Raw genomic sequence first — 11,933 nt, forward strand, 5'->3', positions numbered from 1 at the left:
TTGGTAATTGATAGGTGTTTGATAGGTTTTTGGCTTTCAGAATAAAGGAACATCTTCCGAAATGGGTCCAGTGGTGGGTTGCTACCGGTTCAGCCCGGATTGGGTGAACCAGTAATGGTGGCGGTGGGAGGCTCCGGCCACCCGCCCGTACATCTCTGTGCATGTGCAGAAGCATTGTATGAACCGGTAGCAACGGAATTTGAATCCCACTACTGGTTCAAACAGCCTTGAGTAATCCAACAACAGCAAATCATGGCCATAAAATGCCTTCTTCGGCCATTGCGAGACACTTACTATCTACTGGTCACCAGGTGGATCAAAACTCTATTTAAAGTTCTACTGTATCAACGGAACTCTTGATTCCTGTGTTTTGCTGAGGTGGTTGCCATTAAACAATTTGAAGCCCCCCTTGTGTGTGAAGAAACGGCTTTATGTCAATCTATGCCTCCCCTGGTCGTAAGGTTTGCCATTGATTGCTTTCCTGCATACGTTCTAGGCTTAATTGATGCTCTTGCTAGATCTTATATTTGAGGCTGATTTTAACTGTGTTATTGTAATGTAGGTACTAAAGAGTCAATACGAAATGCTTGCATCTACCTCTGTTCGTCTTTTGGCTGTACTGTTTAAATTCTATAACTATTTGGATTTTCCCATCCACATATATCACCAACTATGAATTATCCGGGGACTGTCACCTAGGTATGCTGAGCTTTTTCCCTTATAAGGTTCATTCCAGGAAGGGCCTCCAGGCTGGTTACTCATTTATAATTAAAATGTGATCACTCCTGATTGTGCAAAAGATTCAGCCCAGGGATGCAGAAACTTATTTTTCAATCAAGGGCCAATAGTCCATGAAGTACCCTGTTTCCCTGAAAATAAGACATCCCCTGATAATAAGCCCAATTGGGCTTTTGAGCGCATGTGCTAAAATAAGCCCTCCCCCCAAAAATAAGCCCTCCCCGAAAATATTTAAGCGCAGAGCTGGAAATCAGGTAAGATGGCAAGAAGAGCCCCGTCTTGCTCCACATGCCCCAAAATAATAAGACCTACCCGAAAATAAGGCCAAGTGCTTATTTCGGGGTTCAAAAAAATATAAGCAGGGTCTTATTTTGGGGAAACATGGTAGAAGGCCTTTACTGATCTTACTGATGGGTTGGTGGCTTGAGGACAATTTAGACAAGCCCTAGAAAGGAAGAACTGTGAAAATACAGATTAGTGTCTAACAATCTAACAGAGTTGCATTTTCAAAGGTATCTTTCCTAATCAAGAGACAAGATATGCAGGTAGACAGTTTCAATCTGAGAATTTAGCCATAATGAAAGCCATTATCTGCTAAAAAAGTTCCTCCTTTGCTTTAAATTTTTATTCCCAATGTGTGAACCGCACTAAGACTTCAGCAGAACCTTGCTTACTTTCTAGCTACATGATTTTATGCCTTAAGATACACATCCATTTTATTGCTTCTGAAAAGATGTTTCAGGTTTCTGTGTAAATTAAATGCCACCCAACAAAGTAACAAGCAAATACAAAAAGGTAATTATAGCCACCCAGAAAATTATAGATCAATTAGTCTGATTAATATTACAACTAAAATTTATGCAAAGTATCTAGCTAATAAATTAAGGAACTAGGTCATCAATAAAAATATACTCACAGAGGAACAGGCTGTATTTAGAGCAGGATATTCAACAATTGATCGTAGTTTTGTATTAGATCATCTGATGAACAAGTATGTAAAACAAGTGTGTAAAACAAGTATGTAAAACATGTAAGTTGCCTTTGTGGATTTTCATGCAACTTTTGATTCTATTGATAGAAACAAATTATGGAATTTGGATGTTTAATTTTGATCATGGCTTTATATAAGGTAAAGGTTCCCCTCCCACATATGTGCTAGTCATTCCCGACTCTAGGGGGCTCATCTCTGTTTCAAAGCCGAAGAGCCAACACTGTCCGAAGAGATCTCTGTCGTCATGTGGCCGGCATGACTAAACGCCAAAGGCGCACGGAACGCTGTTACCTTCCCACCAAAGGTGGTCCCTATTTTTCAACTTGTATTTTTTACATGCTTTCGAACTGCTAGGTTGGCAGAAGCTGGGATGGGAGCTGGCCCCATTACGTGGCACTAGGGATTCGAACCGCTGAACTGCTGAACTTTCGATTGACAAGCTCAGCGTTTTAGCACTGAGCCACCGCCTCCCTTGGCTTTATCTACAAATACTCAAATTCAGGTTAGGTTCACCTCAGTAGGGCATCTGACAGATATAAAGATACCAAGACTTTTAAATGATTGAAACAAGGGTGTACGCTTGCATCTTCACTATTTAATCTGTTTATTAATGATATCGTTCTAGTTGTTAGTGGAGAAAAAAAATTCCAGTAAAACCGGGAAATAGGACCTTGTCTGTATTACATTTTGTCAATAATTTATTGCTTATATCCCATTCCCAGATAGGCTTGCAGAGACAATTAAAAGCTTTGGATTTTAAATTGTCTAACTGTGAATGCAGAAAAATCAAAGGTGGTAGTATTTGGGGAGAAAAGACACAAATGCAAAGAGTATTATTTAAAAATAAAATGTCTTTGCCCAAAGAAATTTGTTTAAATTAGCATAAAATAAAATTGCCCCTTGGCATGCCCTTAGGAGGATCAAAATGAAATGCGAACATTAACTGAAGTGCATTACAGTACCATCCTTATGAAGGGCACTTATAAGACTACAGTTCCAGCAAATGGCATTAGAGACTACAGAGGGCCAATTCCTCAATATCCCATATAATATGTCTTTCTGCCATTGCTCCAAGGAAAATATAGAGTTTAGCCATTATTTATTAGATTGTCCTAGTTTTGCTTCAGCATGTAGAAAATTTCTGGTGCCTCTCTTGATAAGAAAACAAATTTTGCTTGATTCATATAAAATTGAATATCTAATTAATTTAGAGAAGAGGCAATGCTATGGAAATTAGCAAGTTTTACATGGGCTGCTGCTAAATAAGAGATAATATTTATCAAAATGTCCTAATGTTTTCTAATATTTTATTTTGTTGTAATAATAGTGTTTTCATGTTTTTTCTGGGCTTTGTGCCTTTTACTGTATTTTATTAATGCAGGCCATTTTTGTGCAGGTTCTATACTGTTTGTTACAACTGGTGACAAAAGAATAAATAAACTGATTGACAATGCTGTCTTAGTAAATTAACAAAAACATATCCCCCCCCACACACAAATAGGAGGAAGCCAATAGTAATCCAAATGAAGCTACTTTTCATAATTAACCACAAGCAGCACTGTGGATCCCAGAAATGCTAAGAGGTGTCCATCCAATACGAGGTAAGATACAAGCCTGGGATTGGTAGGTTTTTCTAAGAAGCATTTTTGAGGCTCTCTAGAATAATATTATAGATGTTCAATAGACTATTCAGGGGGACAACTTGGAGGGAACAAATATGTTGATAAGACTATTCAAGGAGATAGTTCAGAGGAAACAATTGTCCTTCAAGTAGCCTTGCTTCAAACATTTTAGAGAAAAGCCCACCCAAAAATAAACAGCAATGCAAAACTAGTAACAACAGAACTCTAAAAAACGTTATACTCCAAGGCTCAGTGAGTAATCTTGCAGCAAGATCTTCTGCCAATTTTTTGCATAGGAAGCCCTACTTCTGCACCACAATAACGGGAAGGATCTGTACTATTCCATTTGCAAATGGAAAGTTTTTTTTTTTTTCCCCTCACCTAGTTTTTATACCCAATGACCAAAATAAATAAATAAATAAATCCAGAGCAAACCTTATTACATCTCCGGAAAAAGTAACTCTTGAGAGAATAACACAGCTGCTACCGTCAGGATAAATTAGGATTTCCTTGTTTAAGATTCAAGAAGTGATGTGCATGATGAGACTCCGTACTGGCATCCTTCCATCAGGAACAGTTTACTGTTGTAAACTGCCCTGGGTGTTCCATGTAGATGTATTAAATAAAAAGTGAAGAAATTACTTAGCGGTATCTATAGTCAGTCTTATATCCGCAACCTAAAAATGACACAGTTGACTCTAATATGTGTCTGAAATGAATAAAGAAGTGAACAGGAGCGACCTTTATCTTATATAGTAAGGTAATTTTGACAGAGCCATTATTATTCATAGATTCAATAGAAAAGACCCCTTTGCTGCAGTTAGCATAGGAGAAAGTAACTGCAACACAGTGTGTCCTTGAGACTGGAGAATGCATTGGAAGCCATCTGGAAATCTTTTTGGGCCAGACTGAACGTTTAGGAGCCGGTTGGCTACTTCCCAATTCAAATCCTGTGGGGGTTTTTCCCCTCCATACAAAAAATAATGACTGTGTGTAACCGCTCACATTAACTTAGCAAACCAAAACCATTATGAAACTACCAGTGAATTTAGCACACACTTCCTCTGTCAAAAAGTAGTTCCACTCTAGCGAAAACATGAAGAAGGGTGCAGTGAACACTTGCCGATTATAATTGCTCCCCATAGATCGAAATGTTAGAGTAGACCAAGGGAAGCAAGTAGCAAACTTTAAATGTTTACTCCATGCAGTACTTACTTGCTAGATAACTATGTTTCAGGCGTGCTGCATTTTGATAAAAATAATTAGACCACCGTTCGCACTTAGAAAACACAAAAGCAGTTACTTCTTGGGTTGGCATTACTAAAGCTGTTTCTACATAATCAGGTCCTTTGCCATGTTTAGCATTCTTGCTAGGACTTGATTATAGTTATTAACTCCAAAACGTATCATCCCTGAACTGCAGTACGAGGCCAAAATGACTAGCTACAGTCTCCTGAGTAAGAGGGAAAGCTGTTCAGGGGAATACCACTCCACATCTCTGCTGTTTGATGCACTAATTCAGAACAGGGTGTTGGCCACATAAATGCACCAATCTCAAGAAAGTGCCAAATCTGGGCTGCTTTGGGATACCCGGTCTCATTCAAATATAAAATAACTTCCCAATATAACGCAAAATTAAATAATGGCAATTTGCAAGCCAATCCAGATGGGAATCCCTGACAAAGGATCAAAAGTGGTGGGAGCTTGATGGCCATTGTTTGATACTGGGGCACATTTTTCTGATTTGCCATCCTTCTTCCCTTCTACTGCCTTCTTAAACTACCTTCCAATTGATTGCAAACCACATTCCCATCGTAATGTCTCCCAATTCTTGACAATGCTTACCATGCATCCCTGAATGTATAGAAAGTATCATTCTTTTTATTTATTTTTCAGCCCCCCCCCCTTTTTTTTAATGATGTACAATATCACACTGTCAGCCCTCTGAGGCACTTCAGGTTAGAAATCAACCCCTGCAAGGATGATTGGAACTCCATTGTAGGCCCATAATAACACAATCTTAAAAGCCTGCCAGTTGCCCTTCATCCTCTCTTACGGCATGCAGAATTGAGGCAGGATTATTTTGCTTACGCTTCCTTCTTTCCCAAGGCTGAGATTTCACGTACAGTCTCTCTTACCGTTTTAAGGTTTTTGCATTTGTTTTCTATCTCTACTTTTCTCTATATATACACATCCCTTCAGCAGTGCCTCAGAGTCAACTGAGGCTTTTTTTTTTTTAGGTAAATGAGTCCAGAATAGCAGACACTGATCTCCAGGTAGTACAAAGTACAAGGATGCAGAATAGACTTCATGCTCACTTGTTTTTGTTTGGTTGTAGAGTTCCTTTCTTTCTTCAAAGAATTCTGGGGAGCATCCATCAGTATGTCCATCCCTGTCTATTATATCTTTATAACAGTAGTTGTAGAGGAGCCCAATAGCTAAGAATAAATGTCCTAATTTGTATTTGAACCCAGACCTCCAAAAATCAAGTCCAATAACAATCCTTTCTCATTCAGGTCTGTTCCTTTCACCCTGCTCACTCTGAATTTTATGCAATGCACTCCCATTTAGGAAAGAACTCCCACTGAGCCTTAAATGGATTGAATCTCAAGCAAGAATGATGAGAGATTTAATACCATAAAATCCTCAGCTTGCTTCCCCAACATGGGGAACAGAAAAATAAAAGCAATGCACTATGAATAATACTAGAATTTTGAAGGAAAGAAACTGCCCCTTCCAATTTAAAAGATGTTTTCACTTGACCAAACCAGAGAACTTCCCAGTGGTCACCTAATATATTAAGCCATAGTTTGATTGAATACATGTAGTGAATAAACCACAATTGGTTGTTTTTAACTTTCTTAAGCAATAAAGTATGGTTTTAAGTTTGAGTTTACAATGACACATTAAACCAAATTCAAACCAACCACATTTTTGTTTTTCCTAAAACTACGGTACTAGATTAGGGTTGCAAAAATCTGGGTAACCCTATGGATGGCAGCAAAGATTTTGCATTTTCTGTATCTCTTTGCTTCTATCTAGGGGTGATCTGGGATTCTGCAGCCCAGATGGAGTAGCTTTGGGCCTAAAAAGATGCACAAGGCCAATTTATTGCATACTTTCCCAAATATTAATAATATTCTTAGGCCACGTTGGCAAATGAAAGAAAAGCGGTATATTAAAGCAGTCATGAGGAACTCAGGCTGTTGTTGTAAGGGTGACTTGGCTTTAGGATGATGGACAAGAGAGGATAAAATAACAGTAAAGCTTATGTTTCTTGCCGGCTTCAGGCCAGATGCCAACCTCTCTCTCTCTCCCTCCCTCCCTTGTTGACTGAACATCCAACTGCAATTCATGAGCAGCTCTGCCCTCAGAACATGCCGTGCTGCTTCTCTGCACCAGCAGATGGGTGAGTGCATTGAAAACACAAGTCCCAGTCCTCCCAGCACTAACACAGGATGATGACATATCAGCACTCCCCAGGAAGAAATGAAAAGCGGTTGGAGCAATCCAACTGCCTGCTTCTAATCTATCTGTAGCTGCTACATTTTCAACAGCAATACTAGTGTGAATGACAAAAGAAAAGCTGGATTGGCAGAAGCTGGAGCACACCTGAAAATCTGTACATTTCAGAAGGACCACAACTTCTGAGAGAAAAAGCTTCTGTACTGTGTGATTAGGCTCCAACTTCTCTCATTCCTAGGAAGTATAACCAAGATGACAGTTGTCACCCCATAACCTCTAGCAAGAACCCACAGCAGGAGCCTTTCAAAACTCCCAGAGAGAAGAAACTCAACTTCATAATCAAGACAGGCTTTGTGACTGAGTTTGTCGATCAGAAAGGCTGGCGGTTCGAATCCCTAGTATAGGTCTCCTGCCTGAGCAGAGGGTTGGACTAGATGACCTACAAGGTCCCTTCCAACTCTGTTACTGCTACTCTCCAAATACTAGCACATCCATTATGGCCTGAGACCTGAGCTTAGGTAAGAAAAACTTTCTTAGTTGTTAAACCAGTTGGCAACTTGAAGATAGGTGACTTCAACTTGAGGGAATTGGGAAACTTGGGGAATTATGAGTTGAAGTCCATCCATCTTCAAACTGCCAAGGCTGAGGAAACACCGTGTTAAACTAACGCAAGGCTATGTATTTACACATATTAATATAGATAGGCCAAGTATTTCTTCCTATTATTTTCTATACTCCAAAGGAAATTTAACATGCAAGTCCAATCTTGAACATTTGTTTTTGTTACATTTTTAGCTCCCCTCCAGGCATGCTCTCAAGGCAGCTGCTTAATCATTGGTGTGATTAAGTGTCTAAGTGAATAGGTGTAAAAAAAAAAATCTCCTCCTTCCCCTGCTTTGAACATTATCCTGCTAAGCTCTGCATCTTCATCTCCTCCAGCAGTGAAATTATTTTATGTTTGAAAAAGACAGACAGAATAGATTATCTTCAGTTGTGTTTTATTCAAACCCTGTATCCCGCTGAGTGGGTGAGGTGAAATAGGACAGATTCACCCCCATTATACCCCCTCCGTCTGTGCAACTCAAATGTTAAGCTCCAGAGATACCTCTTGCTATATAGAAAAACAAGTTGAATTTTAAAAAAACAGAGAAGCTCAGGTTCCCCCCACATCACAACTTGTGGGATATGCCCCTGCAAAGGGCCCCTTGGTATCTGAGCACCCCATCATGGGTTTCAGGCTGAGGTCTTGCTTAGCCACACCCCTACCAAGGGGGTGCCTCACATCCAGCTCCTAAGGCTTTTGGTATCCATCTCTGATCAGGCCACACCCAGAGTTCAAATCTTTGGTATCTGCCTCCACTTTCCCAGGGGTCTTAAGAGCCAGTTGAACAGAGTTTGTTGTATGCCAAGTTCCCCAAGACAAGCAGCAACATCTCAGACGTGCTGCTCAGGGCCACAATAAAGGGAGCTTGGGAAGCAAAGTCAGCTTGGGCCCTTTGGAAGGAGAGTTGCAGCACGGCCAAGGCCAACAGGCTATTCTGCACCCCGACCTCAATACTGACCGTCCGACGCTGTGGCCCTGGCAGTCCTAAGCACCAGGCCAGCAGGTAGCCCAGCAGCAAGCCGAAGATGGGCACAGTAACGCCAGCCAGGATGATGGGGGGCCGCACGCTGGTTAGGATAAATGCTCCCATATGGTAAGCCATGAAGAGGCCTCCAATGATGAGGGTGAAGCTGAAAGGTTTGATGAGGAGGAGGAGGAGGCGGGAGACACGGGGCAGCTTACACTTGACCAGCATGCCAGTAGAGATGGGCACTGCGATGAAGAGGAGAGTGATGAAGATCTTCAGGAAGGGCACATGCAGAGTCTCATGGGCTCCCAACAGCCATCCGTAGAAGCTGGAGGAGAGGGGCATGAGCCCAGTGGCTGCTATTGTGGATAGGAGAGTCATGGAGATGGCCACAGTGACATCTCCACCCAGTAGAAGGCTGTAGAGATAGCCACCGCCACCACCGGGGGAGGAGCAAGAAATCACTAGCCCCAAAGCCAGTGCCTTAGGCAAAGAGAAGGCCAAGGACATGAGGTAGCCATAAAGGGGCATGACAACAAATTGGCCTAAGATGCCCAGCATGATAGGATGAGGTTGGTGAACCAGGCTTCGGAGAGCGTCCACCTCTACCTTGCAGCCAAATGCACATTTATTGAGGAAGATAAGAGGCAGGAGGGCAAAGAGGATCGGGTTCTCTGAGAAGTGACCCAGGCTCATCCGTATAGTTGGCTCCAGATCAGAAGTGTCAACCCGAATCCGGAAATCAGCTCGTTCCTCAATGAGGCGGTTCTGTTCCAACAATCTGAGTTGCAATGGGGCCAGGCCAGCCAAGCCAGACTGGAATCTGACTGTGAAGCTCCCTCCCCAGGAGGCACTGACATTCTCTATGACTACCACGGTAGGCTCCAGTGAAGATGCACTCAGCCAGGCATCTGATCCCGGATAGTGGCAAGTGACCAACAAAACACCCTGGCTATGCTCAGGGAAATTGAATTCCAAAACTGTTCCGTCCCCAACATTCAGATAAGGGGCACTGACTGTTGCTCCCTGAGTCCAGCCAGTTACAAAAAGTTTGAGGAAGAAGAGGAAGAGAATGCGTGTCCCAGACATGGTGCCGAAGGCTGACGAAGGCATGCTGCGGGCTCATTCCATTAGAGCTCTCCTTGCTCCAACATCATGGTCATTGTGTTCCTTCAGCGGGGATCATGCTCTTAGCCTCAGTTCCATAGGCTCTGCTGATGCCTCTCTATGAAGACCTTCCACCTAGTCAGAGAAGGGAGATGAGAAGTGAGGACCGACATACAGTAATTTATGCAATGAAGTCAAGGCAGAGGGCTAGTGATCAAAGAGGTACCGAAGTAAAGGCTAAATCACTTCGCCCAGGCATAACATTTTGGGGCTGCAGTTGGGGCTGATGTAATACAAACTGCATTTCTCACCTCTTAATGTTTTATTAGTTTACCAAAATATAAAATACAGAAGTACAAAGAAAAATAAAAGTCAGGGAGGAAAAGGGGAAGAGAAAAAAGCATAGGGGAAAGGGGAAAACAAAAAGAAAAGCATTGACTTCTAACTCCTTATGGTGCAGTAGAATAAAGTAGTTACATAAAACTTCAACTTTTTACTTTTATATGATAATATATACTAGCCATTTCTATAACAAACCTACCTAATCAGCAAAAACCCCAAATCAAAGTTTCACAAATTGCATTTCTGTTAGAAAGTCACTGTCCCAATGCTTACAATTCCCAACTTTTTCCAAAGTTATGTTTTCTTAAGACACTACAAAAGTATTTCCAACTTTGCAGAGACAAGTAGTAGAAATATCTCTGAGCTCGGGACAGAAATCCCCAACAGAAGGCCTTGGCATGTCTTAAAGCCCTGAATCCAAAAGAACAAATCCAATAACTAGAATCAGGATATCTGTAATTATAAAGATGAGGAAATTATGCCAACCGATCCAAATCTCTGCCAGGCTCCCTCTGTCATTCTCATCCTATACAGTTTAAAGCTCCACTAAATGCGTTAGCACAAAATTCTGTTGTGGGGAATATAGCGGGAGTTGAAGCTATTAAATGTTCTACAGTTATACGAGTCTCAATCTGCAAGTAATACGATGACAAAACGTTATTCTGACAAAATGTTATTTTGCCTGAGGCGAGAAAAATCCTTGGCACAACCTCGCCTCTGTGTTCTCCTAAATACCTTGAGCAGATGTCAGGGTAATTTCGAAGCCACCATTGCTTTTCCTGTAATGTGTACATCTTCTCTCCTTAGGATCGTTTCAGGTAAATGAAGTTTGTTGGCAGCCCACTTCTGGGTTTTAAATCTTGTCTTCCTTGAGGAGTTTTCTGTAACCTGACCGCCCTGAATATTAGTAAACATTTCCCTCTTTTTTACAGCTTTGCCCAGGCAAAACAGATTTCCAGACGGAGCCTTCTCTGCCAAAAATTCTTCCTAGCGGGAAGGGGAGGGGAAAAAAACACCATGCTGGAGCTATTATCCCCGAGCAAGTCTTGACAGCTCCAAAACTGGAGTCCCTCCCGCGGCAGCAGAAGGGGTGAGAGAAATCGGAGACCCGTGAATCGGCGGGTTCAGGGCAGGTAAGTCCCACTCCCCTTATTTCCACCCCCGATCCTCAATTCAGCTGAGTCACTTCTGTCTTAAAGCTACAAACACCTGTTGGGAAAGAAGCTGATGCCCCCCAAAACTTCTCCCCCTGATTTATTAGTAAGGTAAGAGGAACATCAGACATTCCTCTTTCTTCTTACACCCTTTTCCCGCATCAGTCTCCTTTCAACGCAAAGACTGCGCACCTCCTTTCACTGGGGGAGAAGGGAGATATTTCGGCTCTCAATCTCGCCCCCCCCCCAAAAAAAACACACACCACCTACGCAATTCTCACTAAGAAAGCAGCCTCCGCAAAGCAGATCGGATCCGTTATAGCCCAGCTTTATTGTTTAGAGACCCCCATCTCTGCCCCAAGTATGTTTAAAACCACCCCACGATTAACAGCCCCGGAGAGCGGAATCGCTCCGCAATTTACCTTCGCGGGGCTTCGTTCCCAGCGTTCGTTCACCGGCACCGACCTCAACTCAACCGCTCGATTTGTTTGCTTTCGTCCGCTCCTTCTTTCCCTGCCCGGCCCCGCCCACCGGGTGGTGCGCCACAGTCATAACCACGCCCACACAAGAATGCGAATTCATGGTAGGGGCCACCCTCCTCCCCATGACTTTAGGGCATCCTGGGAATTGTAGTTTTTTTTTAAAAAAAATTTTTTTTAAAGCAAAAAATACATCTGCTTCGGTTTTAGTGGGAAGAATGCTAGTCGCTCGCCTTGTAACGGATGGGGTTAGAAAAAAACGCACTTCATATCTCTGAGCAGGCAGTATGATTGTCCGAGTGTGAAAAACCATGAGGGAATAATAGCGATCTGATTGGAGAGAGCAGATAGCCACTTCTTCCCGAAATAGAAATTAATGGTACATTTTGCTCCAGGAAGCATTAAATAAAGTTGTTAGTTGATTGGCTGGATCAGAAATGTACTGTCACCCGATTGGAAGAAAC

General features: G+C 42.2%; 1 protein-coding gene across 2 annotated transcripts; it reads right to left on the reverse strand.

Annotated features, from left to right (window-relative positions):
* Positions 1-7,797: 7,797 nt before the first annotated feature.
* On the reverse strand, positions 7,798-11,587 carry SLC10A3 (solute carrier family 10 member 3). Of its 2 annotated transcripts, none has more exons than XM_034434140.3 (2): positions 10,572-11,587; positions 7,798-9,629 (listed from the first exon to the last, which is right to left on the reverse strand). In XM_034434140.3, exon 2 carries the CDS (start codon positions 9,498-9,500, stop codon positions 8,190-8,192), a length of 1,311 nt encoding a protein of 436 aa, XP_034290031.2. In that variant the 5' UTR covers positions 9,501-9,629; positions 10,572-11,587; the 3' UTR covers positions 7,798-8,189. The 2 variants fall into 2 exon arrangements, with proteins under 2 accessions (XP_034290031.2, XP_034290029.2); XM_034434138.3 differs by having other exon boundaries at positions 11,413-11,536.
* Positions 11,588-11,933: the final 346 nt, after the last annotated feature.

Source organism: Pantherophis guttatus, chromosome 2 (assembly GCF_059756535.1).
Source record: "Pantherophis guttatus breed Tessera chromosome 2, ASM5975653v1, whole genome shotgun sequence".
Taxonomy (NCBI): Eukaryota; Metazoa; Chordata; class Lepidosauria; order Squamata; family Colubridae; genus Pantherophis; species Pantherophis guttatus.

Excerpts from the sequence above, each read along its gene's own strand:
- SLC10A3 (XM_034434140.3), bottom strand. The coding sequence starts at position 9,500 with ATGCCTTCGTCAGCCTTCGGCACCATGTCTGGGACACGCATTCTCTTC.